This window comes from Astatotilapia calliptera, chromosome 15 (genome assembly GCF_964374335.1).
Source record: "Astatotilapia calliptera chromosome 15, fAstCal68.1, whole genome shotgun sequence".
Taxonomy (NCBI): Eukaryota; Metazoa; Chordata; class Actinopteri; order Cichliformes; family Cichlidae; genus Astatotilapia; species Astatotilapia calliptera.
The window spans coordinates 3627798-3644422 of NC_137436.1; the positions used below are offsets into that span (position 1 = coordinate 3627798).

A 16625-nucleotide genomic window follows, 5' to 3' on the forward strand; every position below is an offset into this window, starting at 1 on the left:
GTAAATTGAGTCTTGCTTTGAGACCTGAGCTGATTAAAACAAACGGGTGTGCTTGACGTGTGAGGACCTACCAGAAACAGACCTGTGATCCAATTAAGGGCCAGACCCATAGTTTAAGAAATACTGCCATATAGGCCCCTGTGCAAGAACACGTCAAATTTAGCTGCTGCTAAAGACATTGCACCTGGGAGACAGACATATATGTTTCAGGCTGAGGTTAAGTTTAGTTTTTCCTTCTCCTGTCCTGTTTTTGTTATAATACATTTGTTGCTGCTGTGTTATCTTCAACAATTTTGCTTCTTCTTATTTTTTTTTAAAGTTTTATATTTCCAAATTTGGTGGAATTGGTCAACTGCCATGTTATTGTTTGTTTTTTGAGACAAAAGTGGCATATTTCGGCAAGAGTGCGCAATATCTTAAGTAACATTAGCTGGTTTCATTAGCAAGTTTGCTAATTAATGCTAAGTGACATGAAAATAAAATACCAGAATTTCACTCACCAAAACTGGCACGCAGGCTTCTGGAATGGTCTGTTAGAACAATCACAGTGCACCGAGTAATATTCACTGTCAGATAAATGTTTTAAAAATGCTACAAAAGGGAAAATGCTCCAGCAGAGGTCCAGTTCAGAGACTGGATATTAGCACAAGTGAAGAGGAAACGCTAGCTAGCAACCACAGGCTGTATCCGCCACAGGCATTACAAAAGATAGACGTCGCCCATTTGTTTCTGAAATTCAGTTTTTAAGCCTCAAGATGAGTGTTGCAGTCATCTTGGCTACCCCCCTCTCCAAAAAACCAAAACATGATAATGAACATGCTAATAGTAATAGGCAGCTCGATAGCTAATTTCTTACCGGAGACAATATACGACTTTGAAACGTGGCATGACCAAGATTTACAAAATAGACTTAGTTTTTAAAATTCAGTTTAACCCAAAACTAGTAACTGAGTCCATAAATTAAGAAGGAAGGTATTTAGATAGGTCAGTGATTAAAGCAACCAAACCTGTAACAGCTGAGTCTATTTTTAAGCCTAAACGTTTTTATTTTTGTTAAGTTGGGGATTTTAACCTGGGAGCCTGTGAGGATCGACTCATATTTGGAGCCTGCTGTAAGTAACTGTTTGAGGAACTGCTGTTTTTAAAAAAATTATTTTGTATTTGGCTCATGGCACTATGGTTTGTTATTAACTTCAAGCCACAGGGCTAAGCGTCCATGTTTCTGAAAAGTAAATATGTAAAACTTGAAATAAAGCCACAAACCAAAGTTTGTCCAACATGTATATATGTATATACATATATATATATATTAATTATATGAACTGTTTTAATATATATACACACACACACACACACATACATATATATATATATATATATATATATATATATATATATATATATATATATATATATATATATATGAACTGTTTTAAAATTGAACCCTTGACTTGTGGTTGTGCCTTCAGACCAGAGTAGTAAGTTTTGTTAAATGTCTTTCGGATATTTATTTTTGAGGGATACAGATGCTGAGCTCTGTGATTGGAGTGATGACACAGAAAGGCATGAATTAGACAGTCTGTTTTTTCATAGCTAATTTTGCGAGGAGCAGAATCAATGTTTTTTTGTTCGTTTTTTCCACCTTTGTTTTCTTACATTAAGTCGAATCGTAAAGGTCTGAAGTATGACGTCTGCATCAGCCCGTTTAGAAGGTGAGGGCTGAGAAGGAAGTTTCTAATCAGAGCGCAGGAACAAGTCATAACAGGAGATCCTGTTTTAAAAAAGAAAGAAAAAAAAAAGAGCAACATGGCTGCTGAAAACGACTCATCTCTTCCATCCACTCTGAGACAGGGAGCATCTTAGAGAGTATCAAATTCTCAGCAGGTCCCCCAAACCTCCTCTCCTGGCCTGCCCTCAGAGCTTTGACTGACTTGTGGTGAAGGTTGATGGGGATTATTGATCTGCCTGGCGCGCGCCTGTGGTTACGGCACAAGACTGACGACCTCACCAGAGGGATTTTTTGGCGTTCACGGGCCCCTGTCTTACATCAGTTGCTGGGACAAGGCTGCCATGGCTTCCACTGTGGACTGTTTGAGCTTGGAGCCAGGTGATCAAGACATTTTTCTATGTATTTAAATAATCAGACCCAAATTTAGGCAGAAGATAACAATAAACATATCTGATTGGCTTTTTGGAGAGGAGCCGTCGAAGTGAGTAACCATGTCTGCAGACAGCAGAGCCTGGGGGTATTTATGATCTTGGTTAAATTCTCTGGTTAGGGTTTCTGTTCCAGTTGCGAACCACATGAAATAATCCTTGGTCACTGGAGAAGGATGTGGACACTGTGCTAATTATGTGAGATGATGATGTCAGGTAGTGATACCTACTACTGAGACACAACTTTTCCCTCTGCGCTGTGTTCCAACGTATATAACCACACTGCGGTGACCACACTCGCAATACGACCACACTCGCATCCACATGTCGGACATGTCTGGATCCTCAGCAGCCCTCACACATCCACACACTGTCAGACGGGCGCTCACTTTATCATTCATACTTATAAATCATCACTTCGCCTGCAGGAAGCGCGGGGCATTTTATTTTCCAGTCATAAACCATAAAACCCGCCTCTAACACGAGTTATGATCCTTGGAGACAGAGAGGATGAATGTCTAAAGCAGAACCAGACACGATGGCGGGCATCCTTCGTCCCCCACTTTTCCCCTGGCACGCCTCACGCGGCCATGGTCGTACGGAAGATTTTCCTTTAAAAAAAAAAAAAAAAAGGCCTCCGCCTGATCTAAATGTCACCAGGGCTGTATGTCATTCAGCAGCGAGCTGGATTACCGTGACTGCTCCGAATTACCAGTCCATTAGCTCTCAATTAACACTTGCCTGATAAAGTTTTAACAACCCTTCATCTGACATGAAGAACGCACAGGGCTCCTTCATGCTTGGTTTCAGGCAATAGATGGGGCCCGGGCCCAAATTTTTAAAATTTTATTGCCTGGCTGAAACCTATGGAAAAACGCCTGTTTTACATGAATATTTGGCACAGAGTTTATCCTGTCTTATGTTCTGTGCATTCGGTTGTGCTGCACCAGTTTGCCATTTTTCTGACAGTCGAGATGGTGTATAATTTGAAACACTGACATGAAGCAAAGGCATGGGACAAAGAGGGCTTTTGTTTGCATGTTTGGTCGCTCTCCATGGTACTGACACTCACATTTTCACAGTAATTCCCGCTTCTTCTTCTTTCTTTTTTTTCAGGCAGTGTGGCCAGTATCAAATTGCATAATCTGAACTAGCAGTGCTCATTAAATGTAGGCATTTTAGGTTTCATAAGTGCACTCTCTTTGAGCTTCACTTAGCAGCAAATGGTTTCATGGAATCAAATGTTTCCAAAGCAAGCTAAAGACACAGGCATGCTTTAATCTAGTGATGAATGGATTCTGGTGCAGGATGTCAAGGCTGCCTTACAACCCTACCATGTCTGTGAGGTTCTGGGCTGCTGCCTGGATGCGGCTCGCCTGCCAGCTGATCATTTCTTTTATTACAGGTCAGAAGACAAGTTGTCTTTTACGGTCCCCTCTCTGTGAGGGTGAACAGCTTTTCAGATCTGGCATTCATTTATGGAGGAAAAGCTCTTGTGCAGGCTCGACTCCACAGAGGCAAGATGTGGGGTGTTTGGAGGCTGTGCAATAGTTCCACTAACATAATAAGTGCTAGTTTGGCTATATGGAACGCTGTATAGGTGGGCCCCCTCCCTGCGGTCCCCATGGTTAAATTAAGGAGCCACTAGAGTGCGCCAAAGTACACAGTTATGGTTGTCACAGTTTGAAAATCTCAAGGATCAAGCAGTGGGTGGGTGTCGGTGGAGAGGTGTCAGTTACCATCACATCAAATTACTGACAGTTTTTATATATTTTATGGTGGGAGTGGGCTGAAGTCGGAGAAGGTGGTCATCCTCTGAGACGTGACGGTGGTCGCTCCAAAACACTGAAGCCCAGATGACATCAGGTAACAGCGGTTCAGGGAGGTCAAAGGCTTCACGCTGGTTCTACAGCCCACACTGGAGAGCCCGTCAGCCTCAGTTTATCTTGGGACTAAATGAGAAATCAAGATGCACGCACACACACACACAGACACACACACACAAACACACTCAACCCACAGCTCTGTTAGTGGAGACGGAAACATAGGAAGATATATACAGCTCTGAGTGGTATGAGGCCCTTGAGGATCACTTCCCGCCTGAGCTGCTCCTCTGAAACGTTTGTAGAGGTCACGTAAACAGTTTGTATTGGGCTGTCAGTTGTGTGTGTGTGTGTGTATATCTGTGTGTGCACAGTCCTTTGAGTGGAGTGGTTTTGTCTCCTCATAAACTCTTGTTTGTATTCCTGTCAGTTGATTGCATAATATAAGGAAGAAAATACAGTCTGAGCTGTGCTACTGCAAAACTACTTACAACCTGGTATAAAAATCAAGCGCACATCATCGCTGGCATCATGTTCAACCACCAAAATTTAACAGGGACAAAAAGCTCTATTCCAACCCCTCTTTAAACGAGTCTGCCTCGGCGCTGCTGTCTCTCCCGTGCATGGAGGACATTATGCTAATTTCCCTGGGTGTCTGGGTCCCGCTGCTCCTCCAGAGTTCATTATGATAATTGCTAGACATGGATGAGAACGCTGAGAATGTGAACCTGAAACCAGCAGGAGCTTTTTCCACGCAATCTATATTCAGGGAAATCCCGAGAATGTTCCCCAATCTGGATCATAAAAAAAACACATGGGGATGCTGTAGATCTCCGTCTCTGTTTCTTGTGTACGTGCACGCTTGGATTGGCTCTATTATGTCTTGGAATAATATAAAACAGCTTCCCCTGGTTCTCCCTGTCTCCATCTCTTGGGGTTTTCGCTTCACCTTTGAAATGCAGCCATGTCAGTTGTGCGCCGGCTGAGCGTGCAGTTAGGGACGGAGGTTCGACACCGCCTCAGGCCCGCGTCCAAAGACAATGTTGGTGCAGACGGAGCGGCAGACAAGAGATGACACGACCAACACGCTGCAGAGATCAGCGTGTTTCAGGGAGAGATCGAACCAGCAATGACTGCTAAGTGTGCACAGGCGATTAAGAGTAGACAGAGTGATGGCTTTTATTTTGAAATAGGTAGAGGAAACTGAATCTTAACTTAAAGATCCTGTATAAGGAAATGCAATTACCTGGCTATGTTTTCTCACTCCAAGTTTCCTCATCACACGGCTGTAATTTTGTAACAGCAGTGGTTTCTAAAGTAAATGTGTGTATCTCAGAATCAGATAAGCACAGGGAAGTCTTCTGGGGTCCCCATTGCACATAAACTGCATTATTATTATTACTATTAAGGTGAAAGAAAAACTGATTTTGGTGGAGAAACAAGATTCTGATGGGTGGGGGGGGGGGGGGAAGTAAGTTACAAAATTCCTATTTTATTCTTAAAATAAACAAAAATGTACAATCACAATGCCAATTTCACTCACTGTTGTCAGGTCTGTGTTTCACTTAAAAAACAAAACAAAACAAACAATCGAAAAAAAATTATGATCTTTATGAAACGTACCAGCAAAGTCTAACAGTCTCCATTAGATTGAGTTTCCTGACAAGTGTTCATGAGAAGGAGCATAACAATAGAAATAACGAGTAAACTTTACATAAGAGCAGGTACAATTCCTGGATATCATACATGTTGATCAATGAATAATACAAGTTTTTTTTTTTAATGACAGTTTGTACGCAACATTAAAATTTAAAAAAAAAAAAAATGAACCTTTGTATTTTGAGGAACAGCAAAAAAAACCAAACAGAAGCAGATGAGGACAGGTTAGGGTGTCAGTGCTGCGTTTAGGTGTAAACAGTTTTTAAAAGATTTGTGAAGCAGATTAAATAAATTCCAACAGATGTGCATAGTATTTGGGAAAATGCTATAAAATCACAGCAATCTAAAAGGTTTTTGAATTTGTTTATTTAAGTTATGCTCTAACAGCAAAAGTACTTTTCGTGCTGGGATGAAGCTGCTGGAGAAATGTGTGTGTGTGTGTGAGTTGAGAAGATCCTCTGCAGAGTGTGCGTGCAAATCTTAAATGAAAAGCTTGAAGTCTGATCCTTGGACAGGGCCATGTTTTTCTCAGCTTTTAAAAATTGGGTTATTATATTACCTTCATGCACTCAGTATCATACTGTATGAAAGCAAGAAAAGAAATGCTTTTTTTATTTTAAACAAATGCCAACTGCCTTGTGAAATCAGATTAAACTCCAATATAAATGGCTTGTTTGGCCAAGTGTTATCCATTCTGTGTGTGTGTGTGAGACTCCAGTGGCGTTACATCTCGACTGAGGACCAAAACCACGAGCCCTGCTGGCAGCCCGCCGCAAGTGCTGCTAGAAATAAAACAAGAAATAAGTGCTTTATGAAACAAACATACACAAGTCTCCCATATTTTTTGGTTACCAGTTTGCTGCCAGCAGCTGAATCCAATCACCACTTTGTTGTTTTGTGTTTTTTGGTTGTTGTTTTGCACTTTTTCCCCTTAAACTTTAACACATTTTAAAATCTCGCACGGTAATTTTTAAACCCAGACCTCCCCTCATATCGAGCCCACAGAGAGATTTTAGATTTAGACCCTTATTGTTGACATTAGCCAATAAAGAGGGTAAAAATCAATTCGGTAAACCCAGAGTAAAAATTGGAAAATAAATAAAAGCCGAAAGGATCACCAGAGTCTCTTTTGTTTCTCTGCGATTTCCTTTTTAACCCAAAAGACAGAAAGCAAGAAAAAAAAAATACAAACCTGTGTGTGTGTGTGTGTGTCACACACTAAGACAGACTTTTTCAAAGCTATCTTTTACATAGGATATGAAAGCTATAATAGACTTGGCATGTCAGAGCTATAATCTTGACCGTGCTTTCAGCCAGGCTGGGTATGAAAAAAAAGAAATGCAGATATAGCAAATCTGTGGGATCAACCAAGGATTCTTCCAGTCCTGAGGAGTTCATGTATCACAAAATAAGTGATCCTTAAAGTCTGACCTGCCTCTTTTAAAGTGGGCCATTAGGCACAGTACCCACTGCAATCATCTTTGGGCTGGACGTCAATTCGTGTCTAAATGCACCATTTCTTATTTGGAAGAGAAAATGCATAAGTATCTGTGTGCATGTCAGACTAGACAGAGCAAAGAAATCAAGCAGAATTTCCCCAAACGGATAATTATTTTCCCCCATTGAAACTCTCTTTAATGGTATGTTGCCAAGAGGCACAATACGAGTTATTGCTCAATAAATACCAAAGGTTTAATTCCGAGCCAAATGTGTGTCAACGCCTCGCAAGGATGTGGGGCTCTGGATGTGTAGAGCAGTTAAACTGAAAGTTACACCAGAAAAAAAAAATGTTGCAATACTCTTTGGAAATTACATTTCATATTCAACACGATTTTAAATCTTTGGGTGCTACCAGAAAAACAAAAACAAAACGTACTTTCTTAAATTACCTATCAAAAAAAAAAAAAAATCATTTTAACTTAGTCATATAGATGCATCAAAAATATTCAGATTACCTTTCTTTGACTCAAGTTTCAAATACAATACATAATTTATGGCTTTATAAGTTAAAACGAAGAAAACGCCTCAATCTACATCGTTTCACCCACAATATACAAGTTAAATTAATCGGTTTAAAGCAAAATTTACTGTCCACACCACTTAAAGTAACATATGCGTTACTCTTATTACTTGCTACTCAGTGCTTAACTTGCATCTTGATATTGTCGTAGTACAAAAAAAAAAACAACACAAAAAAACATGCTCTGCAAAAAAAGCCTTAAAGAAATACAAACACTGTACAAAAGAGGCAGTCTTTAACAAATATCGTCGAAGCATCCCTTTAGCTTTGTGGAATAGAATAAAACTGAAATAATGTCTCATCCACTTGGGCCTAGTAAACCAAAACTGTCTTTTTCATTATTGCTTTGAAACTGACTCCCTTTGTAGCGCCACGGTCTAAACACATTCCAGGAGGACAAGTCCACACACGTTTGGTCTCTCTTGCTCTCTCCCTCTTTTTTAATCTCAACCTTAATTTCCAAAGGTAGAGACAGCTGATGTAAGCTCAAAAATCCCCTTTTTATTTAAAAAAAGAAAGAAAGAAAAGGTTTTGTGCTTTCAAACCATGACATCAGTTGACTTCTTATCTCTCTGCCTTATTCAATATGGCCTCCAGACTGCTTCATCCATGCGGCCTCCGGGGTTGAGTACAGTTGGGGAGTTACTGTGGCTTCCGTCGCCGTCCACCCCTCCCTCTGTCTGGCTGGGCAGGTTAGGGTTCACCAGGGATGTGCCCGTGGAGGCGCTAGTGCAAGGCGGGATCATCCGGGACGGCGAGCGGTCCCCGCCGGGAACCATGGAGAACTGGTACGTGTTGGAGGACGTCCCGTAGTACAGATAGGGCGTGCTGCTGGTCTGGAAGGGTCCGCTCTGACTCTGGGTGGAGCCCGGGTACGGAGGGGGAAGGTAGGTGTGGTAGTGGGCGCTGCCCAGCGACATGGCTGAGGTGACGGGCGGGGTGTAGGTGAAGGTTGCCGGGTAGTGCATCCGAGGGCTGGAGAAACGGCTCTCTGTGAGGGAGGAGAGGCTCGGGAACTGGCGCTCGAACTGACCAGGGAATGGGCTCAGGTCAGAGGAACCTGAAAGGTGAAAACACAAAACGCACAAACACGTGAATTTCGTCGGTGTTTTATGACGTCGACAGGAAGGATTTATTACGGAACCTAAATAATCACACATCAGCTTGTCAGTTGTGATTGCGCTGAATGTGGTTTGGACTATTAAACCATTTAGCACTTTGTCTTGTAGAGTAATTGAATTTAACGAATACGTCTCTTGAGAAATTAAACAGCAGTAAACTGAATTGTCTATGAACCAATCTGAAGAAGCTAATAGATTTTGCGGGCACGGCTGCGGAGCAGCCTTCATCTATCAATATTAATAATGATATATCGATGAACTTCAGTCAGATTTTTTTCCAGCTGCTGCTATTCGGTTTCCATGAAGTTACCAAACGCACATCAGCAAAGTCGCGTGCAAGCATGTTTACACCTTTGCATATTTATGTTCCTGTGAGTGTGTTGGTGCATGTTTATGTGCATCTGTGCAACTGTTTATGCATGCAAATATATCTGTGCGTGCGTGTGGGGGTGGTGGGGGGAGCTGTATGTGTGTGAATACTGTATGCACATAAAAAAAAGAAGCAGTTGGGATGAATCAGGAGCTGCACATGTGGAAACACTTTGAGCAGAAACAGTTTCCATGAGATCCATAATGAGGCAGGGCTGAGCTCTGATGTGGCTCCTCTCCTCGCCTCCCATCGGCTCCAGCCTGTGTGTGTATGTATCCGTGTGAGTGTGCGTCCGTGCAAGCGCGCGCGGGAGGAGTGTGTGTGTGTGTGGGGAGGGGGGGATGAGAAGGAGCTGCTCCATCTCACCCTTCGTTCCTCTTTTCGCTTCATCCCTTTAAAAAATACCCAAAAAACCACTAACTGGCTGCGGCGAGCTTCGCGCTGGGCGAAGAGTTTAAGGAGAATAGGAGGTCCTCCCCTCCCCTCTCTCCCCGTCTCCCTCTCAGCGGTTTAGTCCAGCCATGGCGCTCTTATCATAAATCACCAGGCGTCTTCTGTGTCACCATGTCTGCTGCGAGAGGACAGGGGGTGGTGGGGAAGAGGAGGGGAGGTGGGCGCAGTGTTTATGTGCAGGGAGGGATTGCGAAGCCGGGTTTGTCGCTGCAGCGTCAGATAGCATATGCTGCTAATTAAGGCCTTTAAACTTCCTCTTTCCCCCCCGAGATCCGTTTGATTCTAATAGAAATAGTAGGCGATTGTCTCTCTGTTGCAGAGGGGCAGTGTGATCTCAGACATGACCGGCGCTGTTCAATAAAACCCCTGCTTTTAACTTCAGGACCTATTTTTGTGCTCAAAGAGGCCCTGTGATGATGGGCCAGATCGAACTTTATCAGCCTAAATAAAACCAGAGTGTAAACGTCTGAATGTTTGGAAGGATGTTACAAAACTCGGGGGCGTTGCTTCCGAATGAGGTGTTTGACTTGACTGATGAACTTTTTTTGCGATCGCTTCTGAGCAAATGTAACATTTTGACACACGAGCCGGACCGCTTAAGGGAGGGCGGAACCCCGATACAGCATCCATATCAGCTTCTGCTCGTGCTCGTCGGTATGTTCTGCGGCTGGATACGGTTACACAGCCGCCTGGCGAGGTGTCAACATGATCTCTGGAGATCTGAGAGCCTTAGTCACATCGCTTAGGAGGCATTAAGCGCTTGAGGTGTGCGACTGGGTAAAAGTGGGGAGGCGAGTTTTTGCCCCCGTGTTGGTGCTCGCGCTTTGAGAACAAAGACCAACGCTCGCTAGATGAAAGCTGAAGTGAGCGACCAAACTAATCAAAGTTGACAGGGCAGCTGGCGGGATTTTAAACCCTTTCTAATGCAGAGTCACATGGCTGCATCGCTTAATCACTCACCCTTGCTCGGGGCACACACACACACACACATGCACACAGAGGAGGGTGTAGTATGTTAGCACAAGAAAACAGAAACAAAAAGTAGTGTAGAAAAAAACTGGTGGCAGTGAGTCAAACAGGTGTACAGGGCAGAAACTCGTCTGGCGGCGTGCAGGGATTTTAAAGGAGCTCTTACATTGGGGGAAAAACGGGGACAAATTGGAACACAGATGCTGCCGTTACTGCAAACAGACTGGCTAATGCAATTACCCAGAATGCCTTGAGAGAGTGGCACATCGCTGTAAAGACACTTTATTTGTCAGTCACGAGCCTGTTATTATCCCTGGGCCTGTTATTACCCATGCTCCTCTGGGATCAAAGGCTCTGAGCTTGGAAAAAAAAGAAAAAAGGAAACAATAGTTGTTTTTTTCCCTCGACTGTTTGAAAAACATCAAGCAAAGCGCTCTCTGGAGAGATGGTTGGACAATATGGCCTCATTCCTCACGTTCGCCTGAGAATGAGCTTGCTTTGCTGAATTATTCTCTCTTAAATAGTAGCTCATAGTTTTTTCTCCCCTCTTTGTATACGTTTCTGCTTTTCACAGTGTGAAAGTGCGTGTGTGCCTGTCTCTCCACCCCTACCCCCTCTTTCTCGCTGTAAGAAAAATGCTGCAAACTTGTTGTAAAATGTTGTAAACTAAATTACTTGTAGCAGATTAAATGACCCTGACAGTACCTGGCAATCGTCTAGGCACGTCACTGATGGCAGGCAGACCTGTGGCTCGGCTGGAGGAGAGGGGGGTGGTGGAGTGGACCGAGGGGGACGCCATGGGACTCAGGTAGGACGGATACGTCTGTTCGTACGACCAGGGAGGAGAGGACTGGGACTGACGAGGGTCTGAAGGGGAGAAACGGAGGGAGAGAGGACAGAAATGGAAGTGGGAAAGAGGGGGGGAAGATTACAGAAAGACGTATAAAGAAAACACAAGACAGGAAAAGAAAGGAAGAACGAAAGAATTACCACTGGCCCACAAGCTTGTTCAAATATTCAGATTTCTTTTGGAAGGGGGGGGGCAGGAAGGTTGGCAACAATAACACAACGAGCTGTGGACTTGATCCGTCGCTATGCTTCTCCGCGCCTGTGTTTAGGGTTAAATATCACTCGGGCATGTTATGCAACATTTTTTAATAATAAGACTTCTAATGTTTACCTTTTAGAGAGAAGATCTTCCTGTTTGCCTTGTAAAACTGTGTGCTCGCAGCTGAGGCACAGAGAGCCTCGCTGGCACTCAGCCACGGTGTAAACACACCGGCAGACAACCACAACACTTTATCATTGTGTCTGTGCGGCAACAAGGACTCAGAATGGAAGCTGATTGAGACAGAAAGTATATGTGTGCGCGTGTTTATGTGTGCATGACAAAGCTAAACTATTTGATTGTTCACTTTCAAGTGATTTCTTTCACTGTTTTTGTCAGATCACAGAAGGTGAGGAGGCATGCCAAAAAACCCAAAGAAACCAAACAATCTTATCAATCAAGCAGCACCTGTTTGGCAGTTAGCTCACGTGGTACTTTCAGTCCAGTGTACAATTGTCACCCCCGCACTGCTTTGCTGCGAAACCGTGCCCTCAACGATCCATCGAGTCGCAACACAAAACCGTGACAGAGATTAACTAAGAGCTAAATGACGACGTGTGACGTGCCTCCAGAGATTTGGGTGATCGGGTAGCAGCCATCCCAAACCGTGAGAGATTTTGTTACCTTCTAAGATTGATAGAGTGATGGAGCAGAGAAAGACAGATGATCTCAGAGGCACCGTGCTTGGTGTTTTGTGGCTCAGGATGTGTCTGAGGCTCCAATTGGGGTTTAATATTTCACCTTACATACAGTAAACGGTGCTCGGTTTGTGACTCAGCCCACCTGTCCAGAAAAAGCATGGCACGTGTTGGACACGCGCCTATTCCATGCGTCAACTTGGTTATACTTTCTTGGAAGGGAAGCGATGTGAAAAACGTCAAATTTTTAAAATAAAAATGCCCGCTAACTCCTTTAAAACCTTCCTTTCCTTGTGTGCATCCACAGTTCAAAGCATGTATGTCTGTGTGAGGATTTCTTCCCACGTGAAAATAAGAAGACTCGTTTTTAAAATACAATATGGAATTTTGGCAACTCAATTTTGCAGGATGACAGCAGAGTATGATCATATCATGTTCAGCACAAGGAGGGTTTTGGTATCCTAGATGACACATACACACACAAAGCTTGGGCAACAGCAAAATATTTGTATTTGAAACTTATAACAAGGAACTATAAAATCGCAGAGGTTTAAGATCAGATACGGAACAGCATGCTAAGAGATTCTGTGCATGCACACTTCCTGGACGCTTCCAGCACCTGGATTCTCCATCAACACCAGGAGGTTTGTATAAGCTGTCCTTAGCGGCTCACCTGTTATCTGCGTCTGTCCCTGTGGGTTGAAGGAGTTGGCCGCCGTGTTGAGAGCTGGCCGGGGAGCTTGTGTCGGAACCGCGACCCTCACCCTCATCCTCTCTAGCTCGCTGAGGCGGTCGGAGAACAGACCAGTTTTGGGAGGATCCTCGAGCTTCTGACGATGCCCTGCAGACACAGAAAAACAAAACAAAGCACTGTTATATTGACGGGACGCAGGCAGTAGCGAAACACCCATTTAAACACTGACTGTAAGTGCTCCGATGTTGCCAGCAAAGAATATTTTTATCATTGTGAAAGAAAAGTTCTGGGCAACGTTCAACTCTTAGGTTGTTTGCTGCTCCTGAACCTTAGAGGCTCACTTCCCGATAAACACAGTTTGTACCCCAAACGAGGAGGTGGTGCAGGCGCATCTGGGAATGGTGTCCCAGACTCTGATAAGTAACAAAGTCATGGGAATAAAAAGAGATGTTCTGATGTATGTTAATTTTTAACCTGAGGCTTCTTCCACTAGTAAACACAAGCTCTCACGCCATTGCCCCATTATCCCCACAGGAGTCATAACCTATGCCAAATATATTATGCATTTTCTCTTCCTGCATTCCTTTACCAATAATTTTACACCCTTTATATCCCCGATTCTATTCCACTCTCTCAGCCTGGTAACTCTACACTCCTCCAACATACAAACACATATCCATGCAAGATGATGTCTGAGCCTGTCTTAGCAGTCCGTTTGGCCTTGTAGTGGGAACCAGTGCAAAACCTGCCCAGGGCCCACAGGTGTAGATTATAGTTTAGTAAAGGTGGGGTAGAAAGAGAGGCCTGGACGCACGCGCGCGCGCGCGCACACACACACACACACACACACACACACACACACACACACACACACACACACACACACACACACACACACACACACACACACACACACACACACACACACACACACACACAGAGTTCTCTTTAACACCGACACAGTCCTGTGTCGGTGTGTCTGTCTGGTCTTGCACTAGTTCTCCTGTAAAGGCGGTAAAGTAAATATCAAACAGAGTAGAAACTCCTGCTGTGCTTGGCAGGGCTCCAGCTGGCTCAGGCAGAAACAGCGCGCTACTTCAGAATCCTGCCTAACCTGACTGCTGCCTGAGCTGGGAACAAAGGCCTGCCAATACTCTTATAACACCGGGTGGGTGCACAGGAGAGGGCGAACAAAAAAGAGCTTTAAAAAGAATCATCACTAAGGCATCATTAGAGAGATCAAAGAAAAATTCCAGCCTAACTATGTGTACCGATGACATCCCAGCTGAGGGGCTCCGCTGCATGTCGTATCCATCTTTCCTGTTTGTGCTGATTATCTAAGTTTGTCGTTTTGTATTTATTCAACTAAGACAGAAATTCTTTTAGAAACCGCCCATAACAGTCAAACATTTTTCCACTACTGCAACAAAGCATTATTTCAGCCTCAGTTATGCTGCTACAAACCATGTGACTCTCTCACAACAAATTAATTTACTCTGGAACAACTGCTTGGAACTTTAATACCAAACAGTGGTGCAATGAAATTGAGACTCGAGAATGGCGGCAGAGAAAAAAAGAAGGCAGCCAGTGACAGTCAGACAGACCATGATTTTTATTACAATGACGTTACCGGACTGGCATCATCCAGCTCAAAATAAATAGACAATCTCATCATCGGTCTCCTCTAGCTGCTCTGGAAAGGAGAATAATAGCGGCTACTAAAAGACCTCAGCTTATTGAAGACTTTATAATATAATTCAAGCCCATATTTCATTAATAATATTTCCCCATCGTTCCTGCAGATAATTTGTGCCTCTCGCTGGCATTCCTCGTCTCTCTGTGCAAGCTGCGCCCAGTCAATCATAGCGTTTCCATTTTCAACAGACCCAGTTTCTATTCTAAAAAAGCCTCGGGACACAGAGCAGGCTTTGTGCACAGCCTGTTTCCTAGTGATGGGAATAAATAGCAATGGGAGACCATAGGGGGATGATGGGAGACAGAGGGGGACAGGCGCGAGCAGGGAGGCAACGCCGGCGAGGGAGAGACCCTGATGACCAGTAAATTAAGAGCTCTGGGCTGGTTAGGCGACGCAGGTTCTGTGAGGAGTGCTGAATGGTGAAACAGTTAGGGAGACTTTAGGATTTCAACATATTTGTCGACGATCCTAAAATATAGACAGATGTTTAAGAAGATAAAAATTATACTGACACGACATACAACAAGCTAACTTCACTTCTGTTACAGTTTCATTCAGCTTCCATCCTCAGCCACCGTAAATGTCAACAAATCTATGGATGACACTCCGTTTTAAAGGAAGCCTTTGTATTTTTTCCTCCTATAGGAATGCTGCATGTCAACCACCACATTAAGGTCCAATTTACACTCCAACCAGCCAGACCTCAAGTCCATTAGTTTAGCAGGCCTTGACAGTAAATACAGTTTTTCATGAGTTAATTACACCTTTTAGAGGACAACTGTTGCCAAACACAAGATGTCTCAGCTGTTTTATCGGAACCCTAGCAGGGCGGAGGAATGAGCCGGGGGTATTTAAAGGAGCGGGAAAGGCGGATGATTTCACTGCCGTAGGGAAAGTCCCTGAGATTCCCATCATCCCTGTGAAAACAGCGGAGATTTTCGATAGCGCCTGCCACTTCCCTGCCCAGCCAGCGCCCGGAAACATGGACAGATTCAGACCAGATGTGAACAACTCGCACACACACGGAAACACCAGAAACGCAGAAAAAACAAAAGGATGTATGGATACACACTCCTACTGCATGCGCAATCATGCGTGTTTGCACTCAGCCACTACACACTTAGTCACACACACAAACTAAGATTTAGAATGATTAGATAACACCTCTATAGATAGTATCTCAACTCGCACGGTTGCACGCTGATCCTAGGATAGTATTATTTCAGCCGTTCCAGAGAAATAAGTCTGGATCCAGCTCACCCCTGCTGATCTGATAACAGTTAGTAAGAGCAAGTAGGCAAACACAATATAAGTCTTCCATAATTAATGGCAGCATTAGATTGAATCTGAGCCTGAGCACAGAGATCTTTGACTAATGGTTGGCTGTTATGTCCTGGCTGGGAATATCCCTCAAATACCGTATACATTTCTTTTAGCCGGATAGTGGTTTGTGTAGGGATTTTGCATCGTGTGGTGTATCAATGTCCTTTTAAAAAAGCTTCAGGAGCTTCAATAGTTAAAATATTAGAAATGTTTGAAGAATTTTGTGCCTTTTTTTTATGAATTTTTATAGCAAATGTATGTACACATGAAATTACAGGCAGACAACAAAGCTTATCAAACACAGGACACTGGTGAAACAGCTATGCTAGGCTAAGCTAAGCTAAGCTAGGCTGCGTGCAGTGTTAACGAATTTTGTACGGATTAAAAAACAAGATATAATATAATAATTAGTGCATGCAGGAGGTGGTGACAGTCACAGGTCTTTATGCTTATCTTAGATAATGTCTCCAAGCTAGAGACAGATTTTATTGATGTGCCAGTTCAGTCTCTGCTAATTAGCGCACCCCAGCTCTTCTCATATCTGGCTGGCGTTATGGCCGGGTTGCTATTATGACAGCCCTCGATATGATTCAG

The 16625-nt window shown here is 43.6% G+C and overlaps 1 protein-coding gene across 6 annotated transcripts in view; it reads right to left on the bottom strand.

Annotated features, from left to right (window-relative positions):
• Positions 1-5452: 5452 nt before the first annotated feature.
• runx2b (RUNX family transcription factor 2b) overlaps positions 5453-16625 on the bottom strand; it is a 95529-nt gene continuing 84356 nt past the window's right edge. For 5 of the 6 annotated variants that reach the window (XM_080289421.1, XM_026194196.2, XM_080289420.1 and 2 more), the window contains 3 exons: positions 12992-13159; positions 11278-11439; positions 5453-8719 (listed from right to left, as the gene is read on the bottom strand). In XM_080289421.1, the coding sequence (XP_080145547.1) occupies positions 8241-8719; positions 11278-11439; positions 12992-13159 (809 nt within the window). In that variant the 3' untranslated portion in view covers positions 5453-8240. The remainder of the gene's footprint in view (positions 8720-11277; positions 11440-12991; positions 13160-16625) is intronic. The other variant, XM_080289422.1, reaches the window with a different exon arrangement.